The sequence below is a fragment of the Muscardinus avellanarius genome (assembly GCF_963383645.1).
Source record: "Muscardinus avellanarius genome assembly, chromosome: 21".
Taxonomy (NCBI): domain Eukaryota; kingdom Metazoa; phylum Chordata; class Mammalia; order Rodentia; family Gliridae; genus Muscardinus; species Muscardinus avellanarius.
The window spans coordinates 17,236,888-17,254,095 of record NC_137807.1 but is presented as its reverse complement, the minus strand read 5'-3'; the positions used below and the strand labels follow the sequence as shown (position 1 = coordinate 17,254,095).

Sequence of the window (17,208 nt, the reverse complement as noted above, 5' to 3'; positions counted from 1 at the left end):
GGCTCCCCCTTACACAGCAACACGGTCCGCACCGCCCCAACTTCCTGCATGCGTGTTTGTGCCTCTGTGGGTGTCCAGGCCTCCCCAGGAGCTTCCCCGCTGCGTGGGAGCGCGCTGGGTGCCTGGTCAGGATAGTTCTGGGGTCTCTCAACGGCTCGTTGACCAGGACCAGGAAATCAGGAACAAGACAGGCAACAGGGCTGCCTCGTCTGCTGCTCCGGGGCCAGTAATTTCACCCAGGAATGATGCCCCCCGTGGCACTACCCCAGGAGGCACCAGGTAGCTCCTGCAAAGGGGCCCCTGGAACAAAGAAGGAAAGAAAAAGACCCGGCAGGCCGCTGCCCTGCTGCCCGGACCCGACAGCTCCAGACGGGGTGGCAGTGGGGCCAGGGCGGCCAGCGCTCAGATCCTGACCCTCCGCCAAGCTCCACCGGGAAGGTTTACTCCACCTGTAACGACCAGGCCCCGCTGAGTGGGCCCTGGCTTCTAGCCTGAGCCAGCAGGTTACTCCTGCCGGATAGGGACCAAGGAAACTTTGCCATTTAAAGCACCAATAAGTTAACATAAATAGGATATCATAATAAATAGACAATCGTGCCAGGCTGGACACACAGAACTCTCGGACCTCAGGCTTCCCTGAGACCCTGACCTCAAGTTCTGCTGCCCTTGCGCTAGGGATCCGAGATGACCTCTGGCCCCCACAAGTACCTTTGTGTGACCTCGCGGGGCCCCACGGGCCTCAGATGTGAGCTGCTACTCTGTGCTACCTGCCCCCCAACGGGCTCTTCCCCACAAGGAAGACTCCAGGTCCCCTCGGAACCTCCAAACCTGCCTTTGCAACCCGCCTCTGCCGCCTCCACATACCCGACCTCCAGGCCCAGCCTCCAGGCCCAGCCTCCAGACCCAGCCATGCCAGGTCTGGAAAGCTGGAGGGAGAGAAAGAAAGACCGTCCTTTGAGGCTGCTGGGGCCTCTCCCTCTTCTAGCCTCTTCCTTCCTAGGCTCAAAGGAGGCCTCTCTCTGCCCCACTAAGAGCCTGGGCACCAGCAACCTCCTAGAACCTTCCACCTGACAATCCCCAGACCCGTGCTCTCCAATCACACTCAGGAGAAGACAGTTCCTCTCCCAGAGCCCTTCTCTAGCTCCACACCAAACTCAAGGGGTCACCCGGGTCTCACCCAAGTCCCAACCAAGCCTCTGAGGTCTACCTAAGGGCATAAGCAGCGGCCATGTCCTGGGGAGGGGGGGTGTCCCCAGACTGCTGCAGGCCGGGGCTGCGGCGGGGCGGAGAGCTTGTGGGGTTCTCTCCCTGCAAAGTGATCCATGGGCCCAGGAGACAAGTCAGGGCAAAGATCCCGCCCGTACTTCCCTCCCGGTCTGCTGCCATTTCCCAGGGAAAGGGGCAGGGCCTGTGGTCGGGTGCGGCTGGGGATGGCCGGGGTCTGCCAGCAGCCCCCGATCGATCGGGTTAACGGTGTCCGGGCCCCAGCCACACTGTGACCCCCGCACCCGCTCCCAGGACCTCTCATCTAGAAGGCCTGGGCTGCCACGCCGACGACCTGCTTATACTTTCCCAGGAGCTGGCAGCCTAGCTTCTTCTTCTGGAAGACGTCCTTGCCCGAGGTGTCGGGGCCGTAGGTCACGTCCACGCGGGCCACGTGGTATTTGCCGCAGAGGCGGCACAGCACGTTGCTGAGGAGGCCCCGCAGGGTGTCCGCCGTGCTGTTGAGTTTGCTGTGCAGGCTGAGCGCCTGCGGGTTCAGCAGCTTCTGGTCCCGGGTGACATTGCCCAGGGCGGTGCCCAGGTAGGCAGCAACGCGGTACAGCTCCACCAGCCTGGCCTTCTCCGTGCCGTTGGCGTGGAAGGGCGGGAAGTCCGTCACGTTGGGGGCGCACAGCTTGTCCAGGTTGTTGGGGAATGGCTCCCCCTGAGCTGTATACTGGGGGCAGAGGGGCAGAGCGGAGGTGACCGGGGGCCGGCTTGGAGTTTCAGCCCTGCCACCCACCCTGGCACGCCGCTCTGGGCCTCGGCTTCCCCATCTATGACATGGGACCCAAATCCCCGCCCCGTCGCGTCCAGAGCTGTCACTAGAGCCGGACGTGATCATAAGAGGGACACACTTGCTGCCTAACAGGGCGAGTTGCACAAGCTGTGGTCATCCTGATCACCACCGCCATGTGCGGAGAGAAAGAGGCCGCCTCGGCTGTTCCGCTCACAGGCCGCTCCCCCAAGCACCTCTCTCTTCTTGGGTGTCCCTTCAGTGCCCCCTTTCCCCTCCCTTCTTTCCTTCCTTCCTTCTTTCCTTCCTTCCTTCCTTCCTCTCTCTCTCTTCCTTCCTTTCTTTCTTTCTTTCTTTCTTTCTTTCTTTCTTTCTTTCTTTTTTTCTGTGGCACTGGGGATGGAACCCAGGGGCATTCTATCTCTGACCTACACCCCAGCCACACACACACATATCCGTGCAGTCAAAAGAGCAGAAGTGGCAGGGCCTCTCACCCAGCGCCTTCCTGCGGTCTCCTGGGCTCCAGAGGGCCCCCTGCCCAGGCAGCGCAGCCTCCGCCTCCCGCCCCTCCCTGGGGACCAGAGGGACCTCCCGGGACTCACATAGAGGATGAAGAGGGCGTCGGCACTGCCGTTGAGCTGAAGCAGCTGGTTCCTGATCTGGCTCATGACGCTGCCGTGGCACGGGTGGCGCGTGGCGCAGGTGGCGTTGACGGGGGTGATGGGGAGGGGGCTCCCTGCCCCGTGTTTCCAGTGCAGAACCAGCAGCACAGGCACAACTCCTGGGACGGGCGAGGAGAGGTGAGCGGAGGGGGCGGCCAGGGCCCTGAGAGCCCCCACCTGCTCCTCTTCCCCAGCTCTGGGCGCTGTTCCTGTTCCTGCACATGTCTGTTTGTCTGTCTCCGTCTGTGTCTCTACATCTCTCTGGGGATCTCTTTGAGTTGAGCAGGGCCCGCTGGGAGCTGGGTCCAGGGGACCCTTCCTCAGCAAGGCAAAAGCCCAGAGCCCCTGGTCCCCTGCTGGAAGGCATCGCTCCACAGACCCAGCAGGTGCAGAAGAGAGCCCCTCGCCCCACTTCCTAGGACTGTACCCGGTACCCACGCCTAAGCCCTGCTTTCATGCTCGCTGGCCCGGGCCAGCCAGACCTCCCACGCTGGACCCCCAACAGGGCTGGGGACTTCCAGCAGCCCTCTTCTCAGATCCGCTGCTCGATCCCGGCTCACCCAACCAAGTGCCCCTGGTCCCGCTGTCCTCCTTCCCCAAGCCCGCCATCCGGAGCCGCTCCCCTCTCCCGGACCCTCAGCTCCGCCCGGCTGTGCAGGTCCCCTCGCCCCCCCCACATCCCCTCTGCCCATCACGCGGCCTCCACTGTCCCTGGCCCCGGGCCCTGGATCAGGGCAAAGACCACGTTCCTCCAGCCTCACCTAGCTTTGAAGAGGGAGAGGAAATGGAACAACCAGGAAAGAGAAAAGGGAAAAGGTCGCAGGCCACGGGTGGGCGGGGAGGCAGGAAAGTGAAAGGTTCTGGGAGCTGTCCGGGCCTGTCCAGGTCACCCCTCCCCCGGCGCCTGCCCCCTGCACCCCAGGACCCAGCAGAAGGCGCGTGAGGCCAGCCCCAGGGCAGGCTGGGGACCTCCCGCCGGATCCCAGGGTGCTGGCGCCAAGGGTTCACTTTTCCAGGGTCCCTGCTCCCCCCAGCATCCCCAGCAGTGCGCGGCCCCGGGTGGTTGGGGGCCCACGCCCGGCTCACCTAGCGCAGGCCACACGCTTTCCAGGCACTAGCAGGCGGAGGTGACACCTGCTCCCGTCCCGGCCGGCCGGAGTTTGCAGGCTGCTCCGCCGCCCGCGCCCCTCCCAGGGAGCTGCCGGGACGCGGTTGGAAAAGAGAAAGCGGAAAGAAAGGAAAGAAGAAAAAGAAAAGAGGGAGGGTGAATCGGGAGAAAGCAGAGAAGGCAGAGCGGCGAGCGCTAGAGGAGGAGGAGGAGGAGGAGGAGGAGGAGGAGGAGGAGGAGGAGGAGGAGGAGGAAGGCTCGGGCGGCCACCTCGCTCACTGCCAACCTGCTGGCCGGCGGCTGGGCGCGCGGTGCCCGGACCATGTGCCCGCGCCGCTCCCGGCCGCCACCCAGCGCCTCGGGGCGGGCTGCGCGGGTGCCCGGTGTCCAGTGTCTGCGGCAGGCGGGTCCCGAGGCTCGCCAGGTCCGGGGTGGCCGACGCGGAAGCCGGCGCGGGGCGGGTGGATTTACCTGCGGCCAAAACCTTCATCCTGGGCTGGACTCCAGAGGCCTTTGGAGGAGACCTTAGACGCGGCCGTTTTCAGAGGTTCATACTCAAATGGGGAATTTGCCTGATTTATATACTGGAGCCTGTGTTGTAAGACAGAGAAACAGCTATATTTAGCCGGTATCCCGTCCAGGAAGTCGTTTGAGGTGCATCATAGGAAATTATGAATGGAAGAAAAGTGAGAGGGGAGGGGGAGGGGGAGGGGAGGGCAGACTTTTTTTTCCCTCTTCTAAGAATTTGATTGATAAAATTATCATGAAGCCGGCGACCCAAATGCCCCGTGGTTTTGCTGCGGGACTTGCCCGGGCGGTGCTGGAGGGTGGGCCAGCTGGGGAGGGGGCCCAGGCGGAGGCACAGGGGTCCCCTGGCCACGGGCGCTGCAGACGCCTGACTCACCTGGGTTTAGGGGTGGCAAGAGATGGGACAAGCAGACAGAGCCTGGCACGTGCGGCCCTGGCTGGGGGGCTTCGGGGGAGCAGGAGGAGGCAGCACGGGACTTGGCCAGGAGGAGGCTCCAGGAAGAGGGGCTGGGGCCCCGGCTTGGACTTTAGACAGCTTGATGCGGAACTGAACCTGGGCTGGAAGCCACTCCAACCTGCCCATCGCCGCTGAGCAGAGACTCCGAAGGGAACCTGTGGCCCAGGGTCCCGGAGGGCCAGCCCCCTCCCCCATCAGACACTCCAGCTCCGCTGACACCTGCACAGCGAGCCGGGAGCCGCTGGGAAGACCCGGGGGCGCGCGTGGCTGTGACTTGAGGAGCCACAGGGCAGGTGGTTCAGCATTTCCGTTCTGAAAGGAACACCTCACGCAGAGACCCAGGGGGGACGGGAAAACGTGGGCCCTGCTTTCTTCTCGGGATGCTGAAGGATGGCTGGGGAAACTGAGGAATGGCCGGTGCCTCCCAGGCCCTCCTCAGAAGCCCCTTGAGCTTGGAGAATGATGGCAGCTTCTCTCCAAGGGTCTTAGCAAGGCCCTGTGTCTGGTGCCTACCACACCAGGCAGATTGGTGAATACGAGCGGAGTGCTAGGGAGCGGTGGGGACCAGGGCAAAATGGCACAGGCAGTAAAAAGAAAAGGCATGCCACGCACCGGACCCGTGCTGTCCTGAGAGCTACCGGGGGATGTCTCACTCCTCCAGGACCCTACCCCATCGCTCCCATCTGCCCCCAACCCAAGATCCCAGAGGGGGATAGTCCTCCAAAGCCAGGGAGCTTTGCCTGACCCCAGCCACTCCTGCCCACCCCTCGCCCACACTCCGTACTCCCGGTCCTGCCTCTTGCCACATCCTGGGCCTGCCCAGCCCCTCCCTCCTCGCGCCTGCCACCCTGCCCAGCCAAGCTCCTGCCGCCCCGTGGTGCCCTAGCAGGCCCCGAGGTACAGGGATAAAAGTGCCCGTCCCAGTCCCTCCCAGAAGGGAGGCAGCCGTGAGCCCAGAACGCCACCCCCCCCCGCACACCTGTCCCTCCCTGGGCCCTGGAGGCTTCTCTGGTATCGATACTGCTCCTGTTCACCTGCTGTGGACCGATGTGCACCTCACCCCCTGACCTGGCTCAGCACCCCACATCCCACAGCACCCAGCTCGCCCCCTCTCCCACCCCAGCCTCCCCACTGAGGTCCTGGCCACACGGAGCATGTGATTTTAATACACACACACACACACACACACACACACACACACACACACACAATTTTGAAACAGGGTTTCGCTGTCCTTGAACCTGGGATCCTCCCGTCTCAGCCTCCCAAATACTGGGATTACAGCCATGGGCTTCGGCCTGGTTCTCTCAACCTAGACCCCAAGCCCATGTGACCGGGGCCCACAGCCCCATCCATGTGGTCCAGCCATCGCCCCCACCCCGGCCTCTGCCCAGCCTTCCCCGCGGGCCTCTGGCCCTTACACTGCTCTCTGGCTCCCCGGACCCTCATCAGCCCTACAGTCTCCTCCCCCCTGGATCTCAGCCCCACCCCACAGGAAACAGGAAGTGGGGAAGGGTCTAGAAGACACTGACGCCGGGGTCACTCGACCCCCAGCCCCAACTGGTTCTTTCCCATGCCTCAGTCTCCCCTCGCGCGGTACCTGGCTTAGTCCGTGCTCCCTGAGTGCTCCGGGCCCCTCGGCACCCGGGCCCAGCCTCCCCCTCCTCTCCATGCCTGGGAACCACCTGCCCCGGGCCTCTGGGGAGACGGGCAGGACAGGGTCCCGGAGCCCAGGCCGAGCGGCCTGCAACGTGGCGGGAGTTTGTTTACCCTCCTCCCCTGCATCCTCCCTCTTGGCTACTCCCAGGGTCCTGACCCGGGCCCCACCCTGGAGTGGCAGCCCCAGCCCGGCCCCTTCCAGCTGTGACTTCATCTGCGCAGTGGAGGGGGCCTGCTCCTGCAGACTGGGCCGCTGGGGGAGCCTGACAGCCTCGGGACAGGGCGACAATCGGGAAGAGATGCCAGGCCGGGCCCTCTCCTGGAGGCTGTCCTCCCTCTAAGAAGCGAGCACAGGGCCGGCTGCCTGGCTTTCTCTTTCTTTTCTTTCTTTTCTTCCTTTCTTCCTTTCTTCCTTCCTTTCTTTCTTTCTTTCTTTCTTTCTTTCTTTCTTTCTTTCTTTCTTTCTTTCAACCGGGTCTTGATAAGTTGCTCTGGGGTTCCCTAGGTTGCCACGCGATCCTCCTGCCCCGGCCTCCTACGTCCTGGGGTGACAGGTGTGCACCCCGCCCCGCCTAGGACTCACTCTTGGATGAGCTCGGACGCGCGCGGCCAGTCAGCCTCCTGTCTCCGCTGATCTCCACCCAGCCCCACGCAACCTTCCTAGAGGTCTCAGCTGCTTCTCTTTCACATGGGGAAACTGAGGCTGGGGGAGTAAAGGCCTTTGATTGGGCCCAGGCGAAGAGCTGACACTGAAGGCTGGTCTGGAACCCGGGCCCTGGGCTTGCAGACCACAGCACCCCAGGAAGTCGGTTGGGCGGGAAGCGTCGGCCGGCAGCTCGCGGGCCTTGTCCACTCTCTCTCCTTTCAGAGGGGGGCACATCTTATCCCTCTTGGGTTTTGTTTTTTTGTTTGTTTGTTTGTTTTTTGTATTAGGGATGGAACCCGGGGCTTTCTACTTCTGAGCTATGCTCCCAACCCTTTTTGCTTTGAAACAGGGTCTCACTAAGTCGCTGAGAGCCCTGCTGAGTTGCTCAGGCTGGCCTCGAACCTGGACCTTCCCATCTCAGCCTCCCAAGCACTGGGATTACAGGCGCGTGCCCCGTGCCCAGCTTAACCCCTCCTAATCGGAGGCCTCGGATGGGGCTGCTACCTGCTGTCCCCTGACAGCACTCGTCTTGGCCCGCACCACGGTGCTGCTAGGTGGGCTTCGAGAGCATTCCACTTGGGGCGCAGGAGCCCGCCGGGTCCTCGTTCAGAACCGCCCCGCCCGGGCCCACTGTGCCATTGCCAGCCGGGAGACCTTGCGGATGTGCGTGCCTACCGGCCTCCGTTTCTATCTGTGAAACGGACGGACCTGCATAGAGGATTTGCTGAAGGTTTGGGCCCATTTTACAGATGAGGAAAACTGGGTACTCTCTGGGCTGAGGGCAAAATCAGGCAGGAAAGGGGACGCCCCTCGAGCCCCAGCCTCCGGCTTGGGGTGCCCAGGCAGATCAGGTGGTGGGTGCCGGCGGCGGGCTTGCTTGTTCGGAGTCCACAGCTGCTGACCGGGCCTCGCCGCCTCCGGAGCTGATTCACCCCGGGCCCCAGCTGAGCCGAGAAGTTGAGGACTGAGCTCAGAGGGGCTTGAATCACCAGCCGCCCCCTGCAGAGCCCTGGGGGCAGCCCCCTGCCTGCCTGCGCTCTGTCTCATTCCCGGGCCTCGGGGCACTGGGGAGAGGGACCCATGGCAGTGGACACCGAGGGGAGGCACCCTCTCGGCCTGGCATCCTGTGTGGGCAGCCAGCAGTGGTTACTCAGCAGGTAAGCAGCCCTCAGGGCATGGGAAATTCCCCAAGACCAGTGACCCAGATTCCAGCAACCCCACTGCCCAGGCTGCCCCCCCCTCTGGCCCTCTCCCCCTCCCCGGGTTTAGGATCTCATCTCAGCTCTCTGAAAATCAGACCAGCCTTATCCCCAGCCTTGATGTTCCCACCTGGGAAGTGGGTACAAAGTTCTCAGGTGGGCCTGGATGGGGGAGCAGTTCAGGGGCCCGGGGGCGTTTCCCAGGGCTGGGACAGGTGGCCAGAGGAAGGGGAGGTGCTCAGGAGTTCCTGGCCCAGCCCTGGAGGCTGGGTGTCCTTCCCCAAAAGCAAAAGCTCCTCGGTACTCAGTGTTCAACATTCATTATTCAAGTATTCACGCCAGACACGGTGGCGCACACCTGTGATCCCCGTGCTTGGGAGGCCGAGACAGGAGGATCATGGGTTCAAGGCCAGCCTCAGCAACTTAATGAGACCCTGTTTCAAAATAAAAAATAAAATAGGATTTGGGGTGTAGCTCGGAAGTGCCCCTAGTAAAAAAAAAAAAAAAAAAAAAAAAAAGTACCCATTCTTTGGCACTTGGGAGATGAGGATGTAATCCCCCGGTGGCCCCTGCCTCCCCAGGAGCACCGGGCAGCCATCAGACACCTCGAGTGTGAAAGTCCACGCGGGCCCGCGGGGCCGGGGTGCAGAGGGGCAGGTGTGATCTTACCGCCAGGCAGACCTGGATCTAATCCTGCCGGCTGTGTGGCCCCGGGGAGCCCCCTTCTCTGTGAGCCTCAGTTTCCCCTCAGAGAATGAAGACACTGGAAAACCAGCCTCCTGGGGACGTCGGGTGGGAAAAGCAGATGCCCGGGAGCAGAGCGCGTGCTCTGCGCGGCTGCCCGGGGGCTCTGTCAGACCTGGGGGCCAAGGCGGCGCAGAGGAGTCAGATCGGGGCAGGGCGCAGGTCCCAAGTGCTCTCTGCCTGTGGAGGCTGGTGGGGGGGGGTACCCAGGACCACCCTCACGGCCTAGGGAGCCGTCGGCTGCCCCCACTTACCCCACGCCATCAAATCTCTGGCAGGGACCCGACATCCCCTGGGGCCGAGGAGGAGCCAGAAACCGCTCTGGCCTGCCAGCTGCCCCAGCCTTACCCTGCCGCTTCCAGACTCTTTCTGCGTCAGGAATCAACCCCCTGGAGGTGAATCAGACTGACTGCGTTTTTTGGGGTTTTTTTTTTCTTCATTTTTGATAGAAATTGCAAGGGAAGCAGCAACCCCCAAATCCCCGGTCCCCAGCAGAAGGAGAGGCTGCGGCCTGGCGTGGGAACCAGCCCCAGCCCCAGCCTCAGCGGCTCCATCCACAGAATGGGCTGCGGTCTGCTCAACGGCTGCAACTCGGGGTCCTGCTAAGTAGACTCCAAAGGCCTCTCACAGCCTTGAGTTTCTCCCACTTCTCTAGCTCAGGACTCTTTTTCTTTGGAACTGGGGATTCAGTCCAGGAGTCTTTTTTTATTTTTTTAACCACTGAGTTACACCCTAGAACTTAATTTTATTTAATTTAAAAAATTATTTTGGGGGTACTGGGAATTGAACCAAGACAAATTCTACCTCCAAGCTACAGCCTCAGGCCGATTCTTTCTTTCTTTCTTTCTTTCTTTCTTTCTTTCTTTCTTTCTTTTTTGCAGGTCTGGGCATAAAACTCAGGGGCATTCGACCTCCGAGCTACACCCTCTGCCCTATTTTTTATCCTTTATTCTGAAACAAGGTCTCATTGAGTTTCGGAGGGCCTCACTAAGTAGCTGAGGCTGGCCGCGAACCGCGATCCTCCGGTCTCAGCCTCCCGAAGGCCGGGATTACAAGCGTGCGCCACCACGCCAGGCCCGATTTTATTTCTTATTTGGGAAAAGGGTCTCTAATTGCTAAAGCTTTCCTCAAACCTGCAATCCTCCTATCTCGGCCTCCCAAGTACTAGGATTATATGCATAGGCCACCCCACCTGGCAATTTTTTAAATTTTGAACCAAAGTCTTGCTAAGTTGCCCAGATTGGCCTTGAACTTGCAATCCTCCGGCCTCTGCCTCCAAAATTGCTGGAATTAGAGGCTCTTGCAGTCAGATGTAGGACATAACGTATTCCTACTGTGGGCCTCTACCTCGTCGTGGGTCATGGCTTCAACTTAGAGGCCTGCGGCGAGAACCTTCATACAGGCGGCGGCATGGCAGTAACTCAGCATCGCCTAGAGGTGGGCACCCTCAGCGCTCCGGCACCCCTGCACGGCCCGTGTGTCAGCGTGTGACACGATTCTTCCTGTGGGTCAAGGTCAAAAGAGTCTGCGAAGCTGGGCGTGTGTTCCCAGTACTTGGGAGGCTGAGAGCGGAGGATCAGGTTCGAGGCTAGTGTTAGCAACTTAGGAAGACCGTCAGGAACTTGGCAAGACCTCGTTTCAAAATAAAAAACAAAACGGGCTGGAGGTGCAGCTCAGAGGCAGAATGCCCCTGGGTTTAATACCGGGTACCACATACACAAACGCACACACAGTTTGTGCGCCTCTGATATCAGTGAAGACAGCCAGGCCAGCGGGCTGAGTGCCTGCCAAGGCCAGGCCGTAGGTGGCGTACAGGGCCACCTTCCGATGTGCTGCTGGCGGGCGGGGCAGCGGAGGCAGGTGCCCAGGACCCGGTGGGAGGAGACCTGACATCTGGACACCAGCGAGGCCATTCCAGGGCCAGGCCTCCCGCCACCCGCCCTCGCAGTCTCAGACCCCTGGGTGCCTGCCAGCCTTGCCCACCAGGGTGGGGGCCTGAACCTCTCAGGCCTTTCCCGTTGCACGGGCAGCTGAGTCCTCCGTTCCACTGGAGCAGGAAGTGTCTGCAGCCCCCTCTGTGGGCAGCCGAGGCCCAGCGCCCACCCGAGTCGGGGGAGCCCTTGGGGCTCCCTGGCAGAGTCTGCCTGACTAAGGGGGTCTCCGGGGAGTGTGGCCGCGTGTTTGCGTGTGTAGCGAGCACCTTGGTGTGTCTGTCTGGACTTACAGGTGTGCGTCTGTTCGTGTGAGCTTTTGTTTGCAATGTTTGGGAGAGAGGGGGGCCAGGCACAGCTCCGCCGACTCCGTGAGTCCCACCCGTGGTTGCTGGAGCGTGTGCCTGTGTACATGTGCGGGGGGTGAGAGAGAGGCAGAGAGACCCCGCATGGGCGAGCCCAAGAGCGGGGCGTGGTGGCGTACGCTTTGTAATCCTAGTATTTGGGAGGCTGAGGGAGAAGGTTCGCAAGTTGGAGGCTGGCCTCGGCAACTTAGTGAGACCCTAAAAAGGGCTGGAATAGTATAGTTTAGAGGTGGAACTCCTGAGTTCAATTCCCAGTACCAAAATAAAAAAAAAGAAAAGAAAAGAAAAGAAAGACAAAACAGAAAGAGGGAGAGACCCGGTGCCTGTGTGAGTCTGTGCGGGTCAGAGGGTCTCCGAGCCCCAGCTGGGCGCCCTATGTGCGCTGGCTTCTGGTCCTCACTCTGCAGCCCCACCCCTGGGAACCTGGGCTGCGCATCGGCCGCCGCGTCACGGGGGCCACCAGCAGCTGGTTTCCTCCCCCTCCTGCCTCCACCCCCACCCGGCCACCCTGACTCTTGGCCCAGGGACGAGGCTGATGTCAGAGCCGAGCTGACAGCTTCCTTCTCCCTCTGGATTTTCCAAAAGAGGGCGACCACAGCACGGCTCCTATTAAATAATCGCGATGGGGGCGGGGCTGGAGGGGCAATAAACGGGCAGGAAGGGCCTGCGCCCTGGCCTGGAGCCCCGGAGCCGGGCCTGGCGCGTCCCCTCCCCGCCCCCACCGGCTCGCGGGGCCACCCGGCCGGACCCAGAGATGACGTCAGGGAGACGAGGGGGCTGCCTCCAAAATGTCCCTCCGCACCCAAGGAAACCTGAGGATGCCAGGTGTGCCGTGTGAGGAGTAACGGGGCTCAGCCCGCAGAGCCCCGCGCAGCGGCAGCGCCCACGGCCCCTGACCCCGGAGGGAGGCCCAGGTGTGCTGGGCAGCGAGGCCCAGGCGCAGAGGCCGCGGGGAGGGCCTCCTCCTGCCTGGGCTGGCCATCTGCGGCTTATCAGCCACAGGACTCCACGACCCAACGCCGCTCTGATCTCCTGCCCAGCCAGGCCCCCGCCCCACCCCTCCCGGGACCCCATTTCCGTTCCCTCCCCTCTGGGTGGGACCCACGCCTGGCCCCAAAAGCCCGTGTCTCTAAACCCCTCAGCTCCGAGGCCTGCCCTGCATGCACTCTGCGTCCTCGTGGAGGGGGCTGTTGGCCTGGGACCTCCTCGCCCCCCATCGTAACCCCGCGTCCCCAGCACAGCGCCCCCTCGTGCAGAGCAGCCTCACTGCATAGGCCTCAGCGCCAACTGCAAAGGGGGGGCAGTGCTGCCAACCTGTGGGCAGCGATGCCCTCTCTGGGGCCCAGCAGGCCTGGCATTGGGCCTTTAGTACTGACATTATCTTAGCTGGTTTGACTTCGAGATGGGGGCAGAGAGAGGAAGTCGCTTTTTTAACGCCACAAAGCAAATGAGTGGGCACCCACCTCCCCAGCATGCGGGACTGCCTGCCTCTCTGGGACCCCAGACGGGGAGACACAGACACAGGCTAGAAGAAATCAGTCGGTAGGAAGAGACAGAGGGAAACAAGGACAGTGAACTTTAACCCGGAAGTCTGTGACGAGGCTGAGACCCCAAGGTCCCCGAGGAGCTTTTATAAGAGACCCTGCTGGCCGCTGACCAGCCTGAGGCAGGTGTCTTAGCAGACAGCAGGTCACACAAGAGCCCTGGGCACCCTCCGGAGCCACAGTTTAGAAGGACCCCGAATGTGGGTTTCCCTCTTTCCTAAGTAAAACTCTGTCCGTCTCTCTGACTGGTGCTGGCCAAGGACCCCCCGATCCTGAGATCTGGGTGAGGCATGCTCTCACCCCTGACAAGAGACCTGTGGGCATTCCAGAAAGCGGTCCCTGGGGGTCTCAGGTGTCCCGCCTGGGTCAGGCCTTGGGCCTTGAAGGGTCTAGAAAAGGCTCCCGGGGGTGCAGACTGGGGTGGGGTGAGACGGAGAGGGCCCCCCAGGAGCCCTGGAGAGCTGGAGCCCGGGCTGGGTGCGGGCCAAGGCGGCTCCGCCCCTGCGGCCTCCAAGCCCTGGGCAGCAGCGCCCCCCACTGACCAGCGGCCAGCAAGCACGAGGCCACAACCAGCCCTGTGCCAGGCGGGCAGGGCGGGAGGGGACTGGGGGTCTGAGGAAGTGCGGAGCGGTGCCCGGGGGTCAGAATGGGGGTGGGCAGAAGCCATCGGCCGAGGCAGGGGAAGGGGACGTGGCCGGGGGGACCTGGAGGGACCTGCGTACTGCCCGCAGCTCCCCGGGAAGCCCTGAGGACTGGCCACGAGAGGGCGCCCAAGCGCGGGCAGGCAGAGGCTCTGAAGAGGACCCGCGCAGGGCTCCTCTGCTGGCCCTCTCCCCCTGGTCCTCACGAGATTTCTTCGACATCCCAACAAGCTCCATTTTACAGAGGGGCAAGCTGAGGCGCACACAGGGGAGCGGAACCGTCCAGGGTCCCACAGCAGAGAGCAGAACTCAAGCCAGCCTAGGGGGGCCCACTGCCCGCTCCCCGTGACCAAGCCTGGCCCTGCCCGGCTCAGCGGGGCACCCAGGACGGGCCTGGGGACAGCGTCCCGCCCCTGCAGCCCTCCCCAGGACCCAGGACCGCCCCCGGCAGGATCAGGGATCCGTGGTTGCTGGGTCCCCACCCCGCCCCATCAGGGCTAAGACCACAGTCCCTCATCCTCCGCCACAACCTCTGAGCGGCGCTCCCAGAAGGGGCTGCTTTACCACCCGAGAGGCACACGGCGGCCAAGACCTGTGCTGGCCAGAGGCCAAAGTGTAGGGGCTCTGACCTTGAGTGGTCACACCCTGGAGCCTCCAGGAGGGACCCCGCGACCCCGCAGCCCCTCCTGAAAGGACAGGGACTCCCTGGACAGGGTGGGGGTCTGGAGGCTCCAGGGAACCTCTGAACCAAGACTCCGAGGGAGGCAGCTCCTCCTCCCGGCGCCAAGGCCCGCTTAGTTTTCAAACCAGGCCCCTCCAGCCTCAGCCGGGCTGGCTGGGAACTTTTTTTTTTTTTTTTTTTTTTTTTTGGTAATGGGGTTGAACCCAGGGCGCTCTACCTGTGAGCTACACATACCCCAGCCCTATTTTTTGTTTTTACTTTGAAACAAGGTCTTGCTAAGTTGCTGAGAGCCTCACTAAGTAGCTGAGGCTGTCCCGGAGCCTGTGATCCTCCTGTCTCAGCCTCCCAAGCACTGAAATTACAGGTGTGTGCCATCACGCCCGGCCCCCGGCCCTTTATATTTTTTATTTTGAAACAGGGCCTCACTAGGCAGCTGAGGCTGGCCTCCAGCTTGCGCCCCTTCATCTCAGCCTCCCAGGTGCCGGGTTCCGGGCGAGGGCCACTGCTCCCGGCTCCGTGGACGATCTTTAACCCCTCACGCATGCATCTGTCACCTCACAGTCCCGCTTCGCCGCAACGGCCTCTGAGGGCCGGGGCGTCCGTTGCACAGGGGGAAACCGAGGCCAGGAGCTTTGGGAGGGCGGCCAGACGCCCTCTGACATGCAAGGGCCCGCCGTTGGTCCACAGTGAGGGTAAATGCGGGGCTACAGCCGCCGGTCCTGCGGGTCAGGGGAGCCTACCGTGGTCTCTGCGCGGGCGGGTGGGCTGGTGCGGCCCGCGATGTCCCCCGAGGTCTTCAGCGCGACACCATCTTCCTCTGCTTCTCTCTCCTGCCGAACCTTCTCTGGCGTGGCTCCTCACCCCGCCCCCCACCTGACTTCCCGTCCAGAGCCGAGGCTCTGAAGCTCCCCCCACTTCACCCCACCCCCAGCTGAGGCCGGGGTGACAGGTGCAGAAAGCCCCCTCCCAGCCCAGATCACGCCTTGTGGTCTTCGGCGCGGATGGGCACAGACTGCCGGTGGGCACAGAGCGCAGCAGGGCGGCTGGGAGGGGCGTCCTCCCGGTGCCCCTGCCCCGCTGCGTGGCACCGAGGCCGCTCCGGCTTGAGTCACAGCTGACTGGCCGCGCCCAGCCGCCGGGGTGACCCAGGCCAGCATAAGGCGATGACTGAGCGGCCTCCGCATGACCTGGGGTCGGCCGTGTGCAGCCGCCGTCCCGCACCCGCTCCTCGCCCCAGAGCAGTCACAGGACCGTGGCTGCGCCCCTGGGCACACACGGTGCTCCCCGAGCGAGCACCCACCTGGGAGCCCAGCCGCTGGCCCGCCTCCGCCCCGGCTGGCCGCCTACCTGCCCAACCCCTGGCTGCCGAGACCTTCGTCCCTCCCCGGCAAGCCCAGCCCTCGGACGCCCCGGGAAGCCGGCAGCTGGGCTGGCCGTGGACTGTGACCCTGCCTCGGTGCTGGAGAGGGGTTCAGGGGACTCCCGGGGCCCCAGGCCTGGCCTGCAGGGTGGGAGGTGGGATTGGGACAGGGACGAAGAGAAGACCTGTCCAGAAACCAGCGCCGGGCCGGAGCTGCACACCTGTAATCACAGCACTTAGGAGGCCGAAACAGGAGGGTCGCGGGGTCAAGGCCAGCGCAGTCACTTAGCAAGCACCTGCTTCAAAATCAACTAAAAAAGGCGAGGAGTCGGCTTAAAGGCAGAAAAGGGGGCTGGGATGTGGCCTAGTGGTAGAGCACCCCTGAGGTTCAATCCCTAGAAGAAAGAAAAGCGAGAGAGGGAAGGAAGGAAAGGAGGAAGGAAGGAAAGGAGGGAGGGGAGACCGTGAAGGAAGGAGGCTGGGCACGCGGGCGCACGCCTGTTCCCTGGAGAATCGCAGGTTCGAGGCCAGCCTCAGCGACTTCGCCAGGCCAAGAGGAGCGCAGCACGGAGGGCTGGCCTGGATAAGGACAGCCTGGGTCTGGGCACCTCCGAGCTGGAGTGACTAGGAAGCCCGGAGAGGCTGGGAGCTCGGCTTCGCGTGTGGGGAGGTGGGGGCTCGGGATTGAACCCGGAGCATTCTGTCTCTGAGCTATATATACACCCAGTCCTTTTCAATTTTATTTCGAAGCAGGGCCTCACTAAGTTGCTGAGTCTGGCCTTCAATTTGCCATCCTCCTGCCTCAGCCTCCCGAGTACAGGTGCGGGTCACCACACCTGGCAGGAGTCGCGCTTCGGGTCACCCCCAGCGCCCTGCGGCTGGGGAGGGGGCAGATGTGGTCTTGGGCGGTGATCGGTCTGGAGCTGGCCACTGTGACCCACAGGAAGCCACAGGGAGGTGGTAAGTCCCGGGGGGCACCCGGGACCCCCCCCCGGGGTCTGGAGCACCCTTCCCACTTCCCAGGGGGCTGCTCCTTCAGACCCCAGCTCTGCCCCCCCTCCTGGGCGGGGGCTGAGGAGCCCGGGCTTCTGGCTCGGCCCCCGCAGGTCACCCTCTGCCCTCGCTGTGGGCGACCTCGGTGCCAGCCGCGGCGCCGACTCCCCTTCGGCTGCAGGAAGCTGAACGCGCCGGGCTTTCATGTCTGGCACCTCCCGCCCACAGCTTCCCAGCAGCGGGCGAGGAAAGCCCCTTGCGCAGCAGGTGCGGGCGAGGGCGGCCCCCGATGCTGGCAGGACCCGGGGCACCTGCGCGGGGCGGGCTCCCCGCGGGCTCAGCACCTCAGTCCCTCCCGTGGACGCCCCGGCCCTGTCTTCTTTGGCCCGGGAGGCTGCGGGCACCCGGCCTGCTGCCCGGGAGCCCCTGAAGCCAGGACAGCGCAGTGTAGGGGAGGCGCGCGGGGGCTCTGGCCCCGAGCAGGGGAGGAAGTGGTAACAGGAACGCGCGGAGGGAGGTCCCCAGGGGGAAAGCGTGTGGCCAAGATGCAGGACCCAGACCACCGGGGACAGGTGGGGAGAATTGCTGGGGGTCTGCGGGAGGGCGTTACAGCGAGGCCCACCCAGGGCAGCATTCCAGAGGGGACCTCCAGGAGCCCCAGGCAACTTGGGCCCAGAGGATGCTGAGCTC

General features: G+C 63.2%; 1 protein-coding gene across 1 annotated transcript; it reads right to left on the bottom strand.

The window, feature by feature from the left end:
- Positions 1-1,528: 1,528 nt before the first annotated feature.
- LIF (LIF interleukin 6 family cytokine) lies at positions 1,529-2,778 on the bottom strand (the record flags this gene model as incomplete). The annotated part of the gene is made up of 2 exons (XM_080717412.1): positions 2,602-2,778; positions 1,529-1,939 (listed from the first exon to the last, which is right to left on the bottom strand). The coding sequence occupies exons 1-2, from the start codon at positions 2,665-2,667 to the stop codon at positions 1,529-1,531; spliced, it is 477 nt and encodes a 158-aa protein (XP_080573538.1). The 5' UTR covers positions 2,668-2,778.
- Between the last annotated feature and the right edge of the window lie 14,430 nt (positions 2,779-17,208).